The sequence below is a fragment of the Epinephelus fuscoguttatus genome, linkage group LG13, assembly GCF_011397635.1.
Source record: "Epinephelus fuscoguttatus linkage group LG13, E.fuscoguttatus.final_Chr_v1".
NCBI lineage: Eukaryota > Metazoa > Chordata > Actinopteri > Perciformes > Serranidae > Epinephelus > Epinephelus fuscoguttatus.
In genome coordinates, this window is record NC_064764.1 from 26,478,636 (window position 1) to 26,495,584 (window position 16,949).

A 16,949-nucleotide genomic window follows, 5' to 3' on the forward strand; every position below is an offset into this window, starting at 1 on the left:
ACATTGTGCTAGATACCAGCAAGATACATTTATCTATTTCGTTGTTTCATTTAAAAGTAATTATTTCACTCCCCCATTTTCATCGAGGGCGTCGCTTGTCACGGGGCGTGGTCACAGTGACGTGATGTTTGTGCAGCGCAACTATGACGAAGGTCGCCCCCACTGACAGGTGACTGTTGGCAAGGCAGACCATAGACTTTATATGAGTATATAAATATTGAAGTATATAATGTAGACTGGGGTAGACCCGTCCGCTTCATTTAGAGCAGCTTTCTAGATAAAACCAACACTTTGATTGATATAGTTGGTCAAGGTTTAAAGATATCTAAACTACCACAATTAACTAAGCAGATCATTTATTATTGGCTAACATGGCATCTTTGCCAGGATGAGGATTTATTTCACAAGTTGCACTGTAAAGAGGTTTAAAAACAGACTGAATCAAACTTTAACTTTAACAAAACTTTTTTTAATTAATAAAAACAATGCAAGTTACTTGTTAACATCAAGAAAAAGGGATCACCCCACTTCTAGTTGAGACAGAAACAAAGTACTGGCAGTGGTTCAATACAAATGCCTAGTTTAGTGTACTGTATATCAGAACAAGGGTATTTACAGCTTAATCAAACTTTAATAACAGGCTAAACAAACACTTTCTCTTTAACAACACAACAAAAAAAATCCACTTTTTAACCAACAATCAGTTAGATAAGCATTTAAGTCCATCCACAAACTGGGCCTGCCCTTTCCAAATTAAAAAGAAATAACAAAAATCAATGAATAACAGGACCACTCAATGGCTTTAAGGCAAATGAATGCTTGTTTAGGCTTATATGACATTCAGGCAAAAAGGACGGCCCATCAAACTCGATCTTTCATACTTTAAGATCCATGGTAAAGAAGCATGGTGGTGAAGAAGGCATGATCGTACAACTGCTCTGCTTTCACAGACTTCTGGTGCTCCACCTGGCTGCCTGCAGTGCTGTTGTTGTCAGATGAGTCACTGTGGGTGAGTTGGCCATGGAGGATATCTGCGACGGGGTCACACCCAAATGGAAGCTGTGGTTGATTGTGACCATTTGAGGAAAAAGCCTCACAGTGTTTCTCACCTGCCGCTGGAAACGAGACAAATGGTCAAAGGGCATATATTCATATAGAATTAGTGACTATATTCCTGCTTCTGTAAATACCATGAGAGGCAGGGGGAACAAAAAACACTGGATTGATTTTGTTTTGCACAACTATTAAAAGGGACCTTGTGTGAGCAGTTACAAAGTGGTTATGTGACTGTATTTCAACACACTGGGATTTTTTTTTGGACAACCCTCAAAAAAAGTTGATCAGTAATTGCAAAGTACATTCCAGAGCCTTATGCAAACCCACATGTTTTGACCTGCTGTTTTATATAGGTCACATCCTGATCGGAGTTGCTCTGACATACAGTTACTATGACACAGTGACCTAGTTCTGCCTGCACAGTGGTACTTAAGCTACTGCGTCAAGCCAAGGAAACCTTAAATCTTCCAGACATGTTGGTATGCCATAATCCAACATCCAACATAACGGGCAGATGTCATTTAAATTAGAACAGTTCAGTCTGGTGAAATTAGTTTCATGTTTAAATGCCTTACTTTGCATTAACCTGAAATTCCACTTTTTTCACAGATCGCAGGCCTGCAGAAATGCCAATGGCACAGGACTTGACAGATGCATGGGAATACATCAAGAAAACAAAAGTCCACCAGAGTCACATTTATAAAATGAATCAACATTTAATGATTTCACACAATCAAGTACAAAGCTAAACCTGCTCAGTACTAAGCATTGGATGTTCCAAACTGAATGTCTGTACACTTAAACTTTAAACAGAAACCACCTGTAACATGAAATAGTACTACAAAAAAAACAGGAAGAATTTCCTTTCTCAGTATCTATAAAAAATTGAAAATAATGTACATAAAGTTATTCAACGATTCAATACAGCTCAAGAAATAAGGCTTTTTGTGAATCCATGCAAACTTTCTTGAGCGGTACTGTTTATTCATAACTACTGATTGTAAAACGGCCAGTTATCAACTTCAGACGGGGGATTATCATAGAACATACACATGTGCAAGCCCTGCTAGTTGCCTAAAAAACTAACAGTGAACATTCACCATACTTTAGAATCAAACAAGCACGCAGCCCAAAGAAACAGAAAGGAAAAAGAAGAATAACCAAACTCCAAGCCCATGGCCCACTATGTCTTAGTATAGGACATCTACAAACTACAAAATAAGCTGCACAGTGAATCGTTTATACTTTACGAGCTACATTCATGTTGGGATATGCTTTGGCATACGGTAATATCCTGAATACAAAACAGCTTTTAGCTAATGTGTGGTAGCAGTCAGTATCAGGAGACGTTTCCTCTGTGTTTATTAAAGAGTGCTTAGGCACTCATTATTTTTATATAAATGTCATCATCAATCGAGCAATACTTAATATGAAAGTATACTAAATTAAATTTAATGAATTCATCGGGGGGAGCATATTAAAGAAAATTACCCAATCACCATTTAGATATTACTTTTCATGTACTGTATTGAACTTTTTCCAATTATGCAACAATGCATAATTTGACAAGCTATAATGACTGATTTGACACACTACTTCCTTTTTCCAGTGAGCCAATGTGACCTAAGTTGGTACTGATGAACCCACTGTGTTGGGGGAATGCTAATAAGTTTGCATTATCTGGGATGTTGCTGTATAATTGTGCAAAACAAAACTCATCCTAAAGAATAAAGAATTACACAACAATTGTCTGTATAACTGGACGGATGCATTAAATAATAACTGTATAACAGAGAACTCTATGCTTTTATCCATCCGAGTATAATTAGGTACATGGAAAAGTAGAAAATACGGCACACAAACTGCTATACATCTTTCAAACGTAGCTTACCACCAGATCAACACAAATGTATTCCTCTATGCATGTGTTATGCAAACAAAACAGCCAGACCATACCAAAAAGATATACTGCACAAAAGGGAACATTAACATGTGCCTACACACACAAGCCCTCTACAGGTAGGCGTAAGAGTTGGTGCAGCGACAAGGGGTCTGCATTGATGCCACAGTGATGACCTCCAGCTCTTTAGTCGCAGGGCTCGACCTGTGCTGTGCCCCCTGGTCCTCACACTGATCCATGGGCCCCGGCCCTTGTGGTGGTGCAAACCCATTCAGCCCAAATGCAAAGGGTCCTGGCCCACCTGAGGTTACAGTCGCTGCCAACTCCATGGTCATGCTTTCCATCTGGGCCTCTCCAGCACCACCCAGTGGCCCATTCCCATTCAGCAATTCTGGTGGCATGCCCAGACCTATGAGAGTGAGATGCATGCAGATATAAAGCGAGGATTGATATTTGCGAAGAATTTAATATTAAGTTCATGAAGTAAGGCCTCAGATTAATATTTTTTACTTTTTCTGCATCTATTTGAAGACAATGAAATTAGAAATTCAACACTAAACTTGATTTTTTGCATCTATATTTCCACATTTCACATTAAAAAATAAAAATCTCCCCTGCTGAAATATTTGTAACAAAATGTTAACTTTTGACAGTCAACGCTCCACATTTCCAAAAGTCCCTTTTTTAAAAAGGGATATGTGCAGCAGTCTAAGCTAATAATAGATGTTCCAGCTGGAACAGACTGATGCTGTTTTTCCTTTCAAAGAAACCTGGAAAAATGTAAATTTAAAACTAACTAAAACACATTTAATGAGCTGAGTGACCTACCGTTAGGCCGAGCCTTCTTCACTGGGTTTGCCTCCATGCCATCGAATGACCTCTTTCTGTTGGGCACGCCATTCAAGAAGCTGCGTCCCTGGATAGTGGGGCGAGCGAGGCCCCCATTCTGGGTCATGCCATTCAGAAAAGCTCCGTTATGGGACTGAGCCATGTTTTGTTGGAAGTTCTGGGCATTGGAGAGAATCTCAGCGCACTCCTGGAATCCCTGAGCGTGGGCCAGGTCAGCAGCAGTCAGCCCACTGGCATTCCTCATACTGCACAATGAGAAAGAGGAGTGTTAGAGACACTCAATGTACGCTTGATTTACACAAATAAAAAACAAACAGAATAAGACACGCCCAAGCGCGCACACGCAGGCACACACACATACAGACTCATTAAGCAAATATTCGCACACACAGACAGACACACAGATGTATAGAAATATCCTGTGCTGCTCTACCCTCTCACATCCTCTTCGTCATCCTCATGTGAGATGACGACTGATCCTTTAGGATCATTTGCATCTTCCATAGAACTTAAATCTTGACTCAGTTTCCAAATTAGGGAAACACATCTGCTGCAGAAGGACACGATGAGGACAACTGTAGGTATGCACAAGTTTATTTTGATGGGAACCTCAAACCTCAAATGATCTACTGAATCCAATGAAGAACTTCTCAAGGTGATGTAAAGAGCTTCGGCCCATCTGCAGGAGGAATGCGGCATCAAGGAGGATTTGGGGTTAAAGGGTTAAAGGCCACCGTCATCTCATATTTCCACCGGTGATACTGCTCAAGGATTACTGCAAAGCCACATCCAAATTCCAGCCAATGGTGTAGCCATGTCCCAAAAAAACCCTGACAGGGTGCGCATGTCAGCATGCATGTGTACTGTATGTAAAGAGTGTGTGTGCAAAGTGGAGAATAAGCTGTACTCCTGAAGACAAAAGTGAAGCAATGGCGAAGCAAAGCAAGGTTGTAGAATTCTTCTGAGACAAGAACAAGTTCATCGTCCAAAGAAAGTCAGGATTTAAGTTGTATGTCTGAAGAAACTCCACAGAATCAGCAGCTAAGAGGAAGAATGAGAAGATAAACTGCTCACAAATCCAGACGTCCTCTCTTGGGAAGGTAGAGCTGTAAAGACCTCTTCTTCATCGTGTTTCAAGAAAGATGAACATAAGAATGAAAAGAGCAACAGCTGTACTACCCTAAGATGTGTTTGTAAAACCTCCAATTAGAGTCTTTGCACTACGTACAGTTGTGTTTATCATATCCAGGTGCAGCAGGAATAAGGCGATTTTCTGAGATCAAAAATGAATGAGCAAACAGTGGCGTGTCACATGTTTTAAATGTTTTAGACTTGCACATGGCATCTGAGTATGGAAGCAATGTCACTGGAAAATAAAACCATGACAGATAACTGGTCTTCTTAAAATGATTAAATAATAACACTTAAATCAAGGATCAGATCTGTATGTATATTAGTGTGTTGCTGCTGCAGTTATTTAGTGAATAAAATGCCAGACATTACACATTAAATTTCCTCCTGCTGATGTAAAATATTTGAGCAGGAACAAATGTCTGCCAGTCCTCCTCTAACCAATGGAGACCTTTTAGCTTAATGATGAGAATTTCTCCGTTCTCCATTGGCCAATTACACAACAATACTGCACTTGTTCTGTGTCTAAATGTCATCGAACTGCGAAATGAGTTCTCTAAGCAAACAAACACGTCTTTGTCAAAGAAGTGGGACTCTGGCCCACGTCCAAGCTTATATATACGATTAAAAATGTGACAGAAACAATGAAAACTTTACCATCCACAGGGTATTTTACACTGATATTGATGCACTAGAGAATAGGTAACATTCATTTTTAGTGATTTACATTGTATATTATGTGGCTGCTTTAGGAACGGCCTGATTAAACTCTAAATTATTTAACAATTCGCTGTTAATTTGCAAGCAAGTGACTTTGACTTCCACACAGTGAATGAATGAATTTAAAGCACACTGTTGCTGTTTGGTCATTCATTTTTTTTTGTGTTTAGAAACTGTTCTTACTCTGCATTTTTATCTAAACAGTTGTGCAAAAAAAGAAACATTTCAAGAGCTAGTGCACATGAAAAACATTTTATAAAGATAAACATTGAAAAACAAAAAAAATTAAAATCACACAATAACTTGTTGCACATTACCCGTCCCCTTCAAAATTAACGCTTCCAAAGGATTAGTCCAACAGATTAAATTTATACCACAAAGCTTATAATAGTACGGTAGATGGATTGGTCTCACTCTAAGGAATAGAAATCTAAATGTCAAACTATCAGTGTAAGTGTTCAAAACTGCTATGAAACTATCTATTTAAAGTAAATTAAACGATGCAGTACTCTATAGAATAAAATTTCTCTTTGAACAGAACAAGTCCACTAAGCAAATCAGAATGGACGAAAGAAGCACCAGTGAATAAAAACATTACTGTACGCAAAGTAAATTTTAAGGTATCATGTCATCCTCTAAGCAATTATCTTTTACTGTAAACTACATTTATTTTCTTTTTCATGTTAAATTCTACACAAAGTACTTGTCATATTTGTTGTTCAGAGGAAGTCCTGTGGTTAAAGTCTGCAGCCTCTGCAGCCACAAGTGTGCTGCCCTCAGACCAAATCCCACCAAACCTTACCTTCTCTTTTACTCTGGCTTCCACTCAGTTTTTCCCAAGTCTAAAAAAATTCATACTGAGGGTGGCTGTTAAAAGCCAAACCTCATTTTAGGGAATATATGATCTCATTTCTACTGAGAAAGCAGTCATAGAAACTCCCGCATTTTTTTTTTCATCCCAGCCTTGCTTTAAGGTTAGACCGAAAAGAAGTGCAAGGAGGGTTAAAGTGCTGTAGCATTACGACAACAGATGTTAATACAAATATATTTATGCAGGTTTTAGATACATATAAAGATGATCTGAAATAGGACACTGTCTTTTGAGAAAACAAATTCTGCTGAAATCAGATGAAAACTATAATAACAGAGAGGATTTTTTATAAGCTTTTTCTTAGGCTGGGGATAGCTTTTATTTATTAGGAAAGGAGGATGGAGAGGGGTCAGGGACTATGTGCAGCGAAGGGACGAGGGTTGGAAGCAAAGCTGGGCCGCTATTAAGGGCTCAGCCTTTAGTACATGGTGCGCACACTCTACCAGGTGAGGTACCAGGGCGCCCCAACTTGAACTCACTGTTGCAAATATCTGCTAACTCTACTTCGATGACCCTCCCTTCATAATTGCAAAGCTAATCCCTTCACACAGGAACTGTATTCCTTTAGTGAGACCTCACATCTACAATAAGCACTGATCCAAAGCATGGATAACAGAGTACACTAATTAACCCAGGTTTGGTACAGCAATTTAAAAAAGGAAGCGTTAATTTTTTGTAAATGCCTGGTATGCTTTGCTTTTCCGTCCTAAGCACACAATATGTATCTTCTCTAACTATCGTCTAACCTTCCAGAGGCAGCCTATTATCATGCTACATGTTGACATGGGACTCACGTGATTAAACCTGTCCATATAAAGGGCTCCTATGGTTAGTTCACAAAATCAAAAACAAAATCATAAAATAAAAAACAAAAAAAGACTAGATACAGGAACAATCATGGATAATAAGCAAAGCATGCAGGTCTAAAACTTTAGTTTTGATTCATAAAAAACCTAGCATTAAAACCAATCACCGCAAGAAATACCTCAACAGTTTGCCAGTGTGTAGATAGGAAGCGATAGTGAGAACACTCAATGCCACAACAGTGCGGCTATCCCAGGGAACGGGGCAGACTCAGCAGTGTCTATTCTCCCCCTTTCTAGGATTACTTGAAAAAACCAAGTCATTTCCAATTCAATGGCTGCAAAACATTAAGACGTACGGTTCTGTTTCAGTATAGAAAACTTTTTTTTTGTAACTTATTGTCACTTTCATAAAGGAAAAGGTGACAAAGATTAGATGTCAAAACAGACTATGATATTGTATAGGGTTAATACTGTGACATACAAAATAAAACATTTCTGTGTATGAAGTAAAATATTTGGTACAGTGAAATGACAGTGAATAACCATTGCAACAGGATGATTGTTAGCATTACACAGTTCAGTACATGATGGTATGCAAATCTAACCCATCTCACTCAGCTGCTCTAAGCCTCTGTCTCTGCACTACTCTCATCACCGACAACCTCTAAACACATTTCCTACCTGCTGCTAGCTCACTAATGGACCACCTGAACACTTTGAGGCTCATGACAAATAAAAAAAACCCTTTTTAATGATGGCATTTGTTAGAGATTAGAGGATTGTTTTTATTTCTTTAATGTTTGATCATATTTGGGTGGGTTCTATGGACACAATATTTAGATCATCAGAGCACTAAGACCAATTTTTATAATCTTTATTAAATATTGCTGGTCACAGTCAGGTTAAGTCCCATAGAGTTGACAGGATTTTAGATTATATTTTTCCCTGTTTCAACAAGGAAAAATTTCCTTAATTTAAAGCCTGTAGGGTCTTATGTTGTAACATTTAGTGTAGACACCAGAACCATTAAGAATTTTGTCTGATTAGTTTTAAATGGAAAGACAATAAAAGGAAGTGTGACAATAAGACAAGAATTTTCTTGAAGGCTGGGTCAAGGCTTGGACATATTTTCCTCATTAAATGTGTGCATACGGCTGACACAGTTCCATTAGTGGCAGAATTGAGGGTCCGCAACAGCCTCCAGCAGTAATTGGGAGGGCTGAGAGGGGAGAGTACGGCCTCATGCTGGCAACAAACAGAGGATGCCACTGGGTCCAGGGTCGATGTCTAATATCCACATTAAAACTAACGCAGCTGGCCTGGCTGCAGTGTTTTACATCGGACTGCGGAACAAGAGATTATATTGGCGCCCAGTGCACAGGGCGCACAAGACAGACATCTGCACAAGGGTCCGTGCAGACCCTGGCAGACATAGATGGTGAAAAACATTTATGTCACACGGACCAGAGTGGACCCTTGTGGACAAGCGGACACGAAAACTATGGATTGGCCTAAAGATAACAAGACTGTTCCACTCTCACCAAACTGAAACCATTCAGATGTCGTACTTGTTCGACTGGAAAGTTCTTCTCACTTTGCAGTGGCACAAAGATAAGTATCACACAAGAATGAGCGTACTCTCCTCTTCTGTCATTCAAGGACATTTATTCGTTCATCAGGAAACAGGGCTCTCCAGTGCAGGCATGTGCAAGGAAAAAATCCTGTGCATATATAAAACTGGGGTATCAGCACTTGGGACACAGGGGGCTAGAACACAGGCAATATAAAAATGTCTCCAAACATGATACTACAGGTATTTTCTGAGGCTGAAAGCTTTAGTTCATATTTTGGACAGTAAATGCATCCAAGTATTTTATATTGGGAGGTATCAGGCCCCTGATCAAACCCACAGTCAGCCATCAGGTGCTGTTGGGCCATTACTGATCATCTGTGGCCTGTAATTTTTATGGCGTTTGGAACCACAGTCAGCCCTTTACAGCAGCAATTCGGCCTACTCACTGTGTTGAATCAGCGGTGGGGGCAGATGGTGAGAGAGCTCTCTGAGAATTGCAGTTCCACTAATGAATCAGAGATGGATCCATTTAAGTGCGGTTTCTCCTTGCCATTTACCTCCTCCTCTGTTCCTCCTCAACAAGCAAAGGGCTAATAGCTCCAGTGCAAGGAGAGAAGGAAATGTCGAAGTTGCAAAGTCTTGTATAATATATGTATTTTAGAAATACAGTTTATGAGAAGAGACCACTGATTATTTCTCTCAATGAAGGCACCGTCCAACCGATCAAAGTCTTTGAGCTGTATTCAAGAACAGCAGAAGATGAGGTGATGCAAAGCGATGGATCAGAAGATGAAGGCCTTTTAGTCGAGGATCTTCACAGAAGGAACTCAACAAGAGGACTGATAATAGCAAGGATTACTGACAAAGTTCAGTGTCCACATCATTAATGGGATGCAGCAAATCCTGTTTGTATGAAGCACTAAATAAAGGGACATCACTGCCAAAGGCTTTTTGTACTAAGTATTGATTTTAATTTGAATTCATGATGACTAATGCTGATTATGGATGGCTTTGCAAGTTTCAATTAAGAATAAATTCTTAAACTTGACTTGATAGATAAAGAACTAAAAATGGGAAGACTTAAACCTGGACAACAAAGACGCCCTTGAACTGTTTCATTGTGTTTCGCTGTAGACTGTCAATTTTGTTGCGGAGGGTGGCGCAGATGCACTTCTAAGATGTCTGACAATGCGGAGTTAAAAGCTGTCTTCAGAGATGAAAGAAACCATCACACACGTATGGCCACCAAAATGACAAGAGATATTAAGAGGGAAGAATCCTGTAGGTATCCACTAAAAAGATTTATGTTGTCATGAAAAGGGACTTTCAGAAAATTTGACCGAGATCTGAAGCTGGATTAAAGGAAATATTTGTTGAGCTCAGTTTGTTCAAGTTCTGTGGATTATTTATTGGAAAATATTGATGCAACTGCAATTTGTAATGTATATTGTTGATTTGGTAAAATATTACTATATTAATATTACAATTCAAAAATGGGTTAAAAAGGTCATTTTACAATGCAGTTTACACTTTATTATCTCCTGAATATTCTGCATCTGACTTGCATTTGTAGGATATTAATTTAACCTGCATTTATTATTATGTTTGACCATGTAAATATGGCAATTAGTACACAAAATCTTCATAAAAATTATATTCCAGAGTCTTTACATTTACTGTGCCACAGGACACACAAGCAATCAAGCACTAATAATCCAAATACTATGATGATTTACTGGATATCTTCTTAAGTATATCGGTTAAATTTAATTTAAAATAACAATTTCTCCATATCAAAAATGTTTTTCAAGGTGATCTTTTTTGTTTAAGTTCCCTTCATTTTATATTATTAATAAGAAATTTTAAGTATGACATTTCAACGTTATTGCTTAACAGTTAGATATTTGACAGCAACTTAACTTCGAAGTTAGTCTACAGTTATTTTGTCATGAGCCTCATTCCCACCTAGAGTGCCTCTTAGTTTCCCTCCCAGTTGTGCCTCTATACATTTCTGGGTCATAAGTTAAAAAAAAATAACTTGATAATAAACTGAACTAAATGCATTATCTGTCATCTGCAGGGGGAAGGGGGAAATCACATATCATTTCATCATAAATATTACTCATCAGCTGGTAACCAAATGCACATCACAGGACATCAACAAGAAATAAAGCATTTATTAAACATGTCTGAATGGATGCTCTGGTTTTAATTTGTGGCCAGAACAACCAGGGGTTTCATGAGAAATGTAGGTTTTACTAAGAATATAGAGTATGTCACTGTGGTTTAGTCTGACTAACCAAAGTCAATGTGTCTCAGCTGTCAGGATCAACTACTGTTACCTTCATAAAATTATATTTATTCCAGTTCTTAAATTCCTTGTTTGTGTTTTCTGTAACTAGGGCCATGTAGTCCAATAAAAACTACAAGTAAGGGATTAGAAATGTGTGTTTCAATAACCCTTAAAAAAGTTTGTTAGCAAAAAGTGTGTTTGCATTGTTTGCATTCCTTATCAGGCCCAGAGGTAACTGGAGGCCATGCGTCTGCTCAGCTTGTATCAGACTTCTCTTCTCATTCCAACACATACCTAACAAATAGAGCAAGCATTTCACTATGGTACTTCTAATAACTTCTTCCACGGACACCATTTGCTGAGCTCTAATTTATGAGACCAAATAATCAAATTTTTCTCTCAGGATAAAAACATACAAAAGCTACACACAAACTGCATTTATAAACCCCCTGGTTGTTTTGGGCCTTTGGACGTCAATCGTATCAGAAAAAGGCATACAGCTTGTTGCAAAAAATGAAAGTAAAACAATAGTTTAGTTGAGGAAGCAAAATCTGCAAATTACTTATCTCAATATTATTTTTTTTTTAATCAAAATATGCTGCAATGCTAAATGTCAGCTTTCTCGAATAGTATACTCTTACTCTAGCCAAACAAAACATGACTGATTTATGAAACCGTGATAAGAGTGTGAGTAACAAGCAGTTCAAAAAGCTAAGTTTGCATACTTGTGTAAAATATGGCAGTAGGTGAATCATACGCTTGGTTTATTGAGTTGACTGACGTGTGTGACCTTGGGGAAATAATAACTATGATCTGCCAAGACATGAAAGGCAACACAAAGAGTAACACTGTCATTGGTAACCGTTTTGTCTCCCTACAGGTCTTACACGATCTAAACTAAAGAAACAAGAAAGATGAGTTATGTCTCTTCTGCCTTTGTTCACGCTTCAGGTGCAGCAACAGTAACAGAATGTATTCTATAAATGGAAAGCATAAAAGGAGCTGCCAGCTGAAAAGGTGTGGCTAAACACTACAACTGAGGTGGATTATCCACTTCCTAAAATACTACTAGGAAACAGGGTGGTCTTGGCTGGGTGCATTCATTATGTAAAATCATTATCTTGTAATCCATTTCATTCTTTATTTTCTTGTCAATACTAAGAGCATTTTTTGTATAATTTTAATCAAATAAGGTTCTGATATCTAAAGTATAATGGCAGCAGGCAAAATAGTTTAATCAAAATTAGGAAATCTGATCCTTTAGTTCTTGTGCTTTCTCCTTAAAAATGTTAAGTATGCAAACCAATTTTATATAAGTGATGCGTTTTCATTTTATGCAACAAAATTATAGCCTTTTAACACAATAAAAGGGCAGTGGAAAAAGTGGCAATGTGCATTTGGTCATCCAAAGCTGTATATGTAAGACACTAACCAAAACAAATGTTAACAAAGAAAACCACACTCTAGATTTAACAAAGATCATGCAATATGGCCTACTAGACTAAAAACAGTTTATCAACCTTTACATTAAGTTGTCCTCTTTCAAGTGTAATAATTGTGCTCCATTTACAAAGCTGTTAGTTAATACTGAAGACACCATACTCTGTTAAATGTTTGCTTTTGTTTAAATGCAGCTTGTCCTTAAATCATACATTTAATTTGAATGTGTCTGCTGAATGTAAAAGGTACTTATAAATCATTCCCCTTGACCCCCCAATAAGTCTCTGCCAATATTATTACACAGAGGGCAACTTACTGTGAATTGTTGCAATGATAAACAACAATTTCAAGGATTAACAAAATGTGTCACATTTTCAAGGGAGCACCACCAATTCTATTAATATTCTGTTATATAACGCAGGACACGATTAAACTGTTTTAAGCTGAAGTGGTTACAGAATCATTTTGTTTTTTAACTTAAGCATTCTGTAACAAGAAAGTCTCAAGCTGACTGAAAGGGTACTCTTAAGTTAAAATTTCTTGGAATTGAATAAACTGTACAGCTGTAACGGCGACTAGACTTCCCTGCACGTTTCCATATGACTTTTACCTGACTGCTCAATCACCATGTTATTCTGGAAAACATGTACAGCTAGATAGTGCTAAAACATAACATTTAGATTTAGAGATCTGGCCCAAACAGGCTTACAGGGCAGACTATTCCTTGTGTGGGACCAAATATACTAATCATAGGGAAAACATGGATAGTATATTCTGCATGCCTTCATATTTGACATGCATCAGATAACTTAATCTCATATTGTATGCATGAACATGCACTCAGAGCGCGGGCTGAGACGGTCACAGAGTTCATCGGAGCATGCACTGCTAGATCCTGCTAAACCACGCCCATCCGGATTAATACCAAGTTTTCAAGGAATCATGGTGGTTTCTTGTAGGATCTTTACAAAACTACTTCTGCGCTTCTCTTGAAAGTTATGCTAAAATCTTAAAAATGTGTCCAGCGGCACTGCTTACAGTTATACACACTATACAGCCTAAAGCGATTTAGTGTAAAGTTAGCGTTTAATACAGCAGCTTCCCTCTGGCTGGGTATGTGTAAGAAAAATGTAGCGTTCCAAGTTGTTTGATCTCGTGTTTAGATCTGTTAAATTAATTTGCACATCCTCCGACTCTCTTATTTGCAACACTAGAAACAGCGTCACTTAAATTCCATGCTCCGACTTGAGTTTGGTGGCGATCCCTTGCAAAGGTGTAACTGAGATGTTGGATAGTACAGAGGAAAAGAAATGAAGACACAGATCTGATCACAGGACTTACTCAGCTTTCGCTCCCTGAATCAAGAGAGCGTTGATACACTCCAGACTGCCCGCACGAGCAGCCTTGTGGATGGGCGACTCACCCACATAGTCCTGAGTGACGACAAAAGACTGCATTTACACACAGAAAAACATGACTGTACTGTGAACAAGAGCAGCAGGAGCCAAAATACTTTTAGATGCTAAATATATCTATGAGTATTTTTTTATCAAACATCAACAACCCTTCCCTAACTGCCGCCTTTCTCCATTACCAAGGTTAAAAAACAAATGACAACAGGGCGTAACTCTGCAGGGCAGAGCCTGAACTTTTCAACCAGACTTCACCGCCGCCCACACACATTTACAGTTACACATTAGTAGGAGTGCAGATGGAAGAGAGAGAGTAAAAAAACACCAGAAGGCTCTATCTAACCACAATGCAATGTGGGCCGAGCTCAAATACTGAGCTATCGCGCTGTCCAACACCGGCAATGTCGAAATATCAAGAATCCAAGAGTGGGAAGGTCACAATCTTAGCTTCCCAAAGTATTTATTTCAGCATATGCTAAGCAAATTCAAAGCCAACTGATAGAAATGTGTTTCATGATGACGACAGCCATTATGTAATCGTGACCTACTAATCTGATTTCTCTCAGCAGTGCAGCCAAGCATAAAATATAGTCCCAGTGCATGAGTCTGCATGAAAATACATGAAGTGGAAAAGTAAAACACGTAACAGTCTGAGAGGAAATGCATTATCAGAAAATGTGATGAATGTAATCTGAACATAAATCGGGTTGAGGGGTAAGTGGCAAAAGTAGACTGCGAGGGTCGTGACCCAGCTTTAGAGTGATCCTCCTTGATAGGATCAGTCTGAGCTCAACCTCCCACACTGCTCTACTGCTTTCTCTTACCCATATGTAGCTCTCAAAGTGAGTTATTGAGTGTGGAGTCATATGAAGTCCACAGTCGCTTTGTGATGTGTGTAGTCAGTACACTTTGTGAAAGACATGCATTCCTCCAAAAAAGTCAACAAGGAAAATTCATGTAAACTGACTTGACTAGGTTGAGCCAAACTATTTAATTCCCCTGCATGTGCTGAGTGTGTGCATCTGATGTCATACCTGTCTGTTAATATCTGCACCAGCTTGGAGTAGCCATAACAAGCACTCAGGGTGGCCCCCAAATGCAGCAATGTGGGTGGGCGTCTGTGCAAACCTGGAGGTCATGGCATTAACACCACAGCCCACCTGAACCAGACGCATCACACACTCCAACTGCGAAGACACAAAGGCAACGCATGGAAAGTCAGACATATTTCTGAAGGCATGTGCAGTGACTTATTCATTCATTACTTCCCAGGAAGACACAGGGCATGTATAGACAAGTGTAACATCTACAGTAGCTGGTGAAAAGGAAAAAATGCATCGCTATTATGTGACCTGGCTCAGTCTTTGAGTCCTTACTGCTCATACTGTGGGCATGCATCCAATATATGTGCAAACTGTGGGCCTGCCCTTCCTTATGTGTAGTTAATGGAAAACTTATCACAAGCATGTGTGATTGTTTTGGAAATGAGTCATTAAAGTTAATAGCTGACTTGTTAGGTACAACTTTTCAATGTGAAGCTTTAGAAAAAAAATCAAGAAGAAAAAAGATACATTACTGACAATTGGTACAGTTCTGTACTCTACATCAATGTTTGCTAATAACGTTTAACATTACCGTTACGCTAACTACGTTAAGCTAGCTAAAGCTAACTACTGTTAACGTTAATTTCTCGTCAGCGTCTCATGTAACGGCCATTAAGTTAATGTTAAAATTGTTCCCGCTCGACGTCAAATTCTTACTCGCAAAACCTTCCTTAAGACAAAGCCTAACTTTGCTTAAAATGTTTAACGTTATTAGATATGGGTAACGTTAACGTCGACAAAGAAAATCCGTTAGCTAGCGAACACTATCAATTAAACGTTAATGGTCCATTGTCTGCCTCCAGTTAACGATGGCTGCTTTTTGGTCCCAAAGGCTAACGTTAACATTACGGCAAACATCAGGAAATGGCCGAATGTCGACCGTTGGCGCTCATTCAGGACGCGAAAACGCTCGTTTAGGAACATTTATTCCGTTATTCGTTAAAGACACATTTAGTGAGCTACCTTTCCGAAGTGAGCGGCCCAGTGTATGGGCGTCCAGCCGTAGAAGGTGTCCTCCACAGCGAGGTCAGCCGGGTTTGAGGTGCACTGAAGGAGGGAGCACAAGGCACCGACATCTCCATCCCTGCACGCCCGGTGGAGAGGGAAGCGGCTGTTCAAGACTTCCTCGCTCGAGAATCCAGACTCCACACCCACCGACATTGTAGCAGAAATTATAAATAACACCTAACTACTTTGAAACGGACAACAAAAAAAGACTATCTATTGTTTAGCTCTGGTCGATGACGGGGTGCCTGTGTATCAGGACACGCGCCACCCTGGCTGCTGTGTCTTTCTGCCTGACAACACAAAGCAGGCAGAGAAGAGGAGAGCACGCGTCGGAGTGAAACTTGAGTAACGTCGAGGCGGCTGCAAACTGCGGACTGGATTTCACATTCCTGACTTTTGTTCTTCTCCCTCTGCTGGTTCACTGTTGGCGAACTGGTTTCAAGAGCAATGGCGCCACCTTTCGGACAGTCAGAGTGCAGCAGTCATGAGAGCAGGCATGTTTTTTTTGATGGCCACTAGGGGGCAGAAAAACTCCATTTTTTTATGCTGCCAAAGCACAATTACAATTTTTATAACCTGTTTATTATTATATTAGTTTTAACTTTTCTACAACATGAACTGCCTCAACAGAGAAAACAAAAGGAACAACACCAGGCAAAAAATAGGTAAGGATTGACTTATACTAATAGATAAAATAAAAACTAATAACCATAGTAATGAAATAATATACAAAGGTAAATCAAAATACCAGTATTAACATGACATGTAAGTCATCTTGTCAAAGCCC

At 39.0% G+C, this 16,949-nt stretch overlaps 1 protein-coding gene across 3 annotated transcripts; it reads right to left on the minus strand.

The window, feature by feature from the left end:
- Nucleotides 1–503: 503 nt before the first annotated feature.
- ankrd10b (ankyrin repeat domain 10b) lies at nucleotides 504–16,518 on the minus strand. 3 transcript variants are annotated; one of them, XM_049593679.1, is made up of 6 exons: nucleotides 16,118–16,518; nucleotides 15,086–15,238; nucleotides 13,981–14,072; nucleotides 3,785–4,050; nucleotides 3,258–3,365; nucleotides 504–1,109 (listed from the first exon to the last, which is right to left on the minus strand). In XM_049593679.1, the coding sequence occupies exons 1-6, from the start codon at nucleotides 16,313–16,315 to the stop codon at nucleotides 883–885; spliced, it is 1,044 nt and encodes a 347-aa protein (XP_049449636.1). In that variant the 5' UTR covers nucleotides 16,316–16,518; the 3' UTR covers nucleotides 504–882. The 3 variants fall into 3 exon arrangements, with proteins under 3 accessions (XP_049449636.1, XP_049449635.1, XP_049449637.1); XM_049593678.1 differs by having other exon boundaries at nucleotides 505–1,115; nucleotides 16,118–16,515; XM_049593680.1 differs by lacking the exon at nucleotides 504–1,109 and having other exon boundaries at nucleotides 1,748–3,365; nucleotides 16,118–16,514.
- Nucleotides 16,519–16,949: the final 431 nt, after the last annotated feature.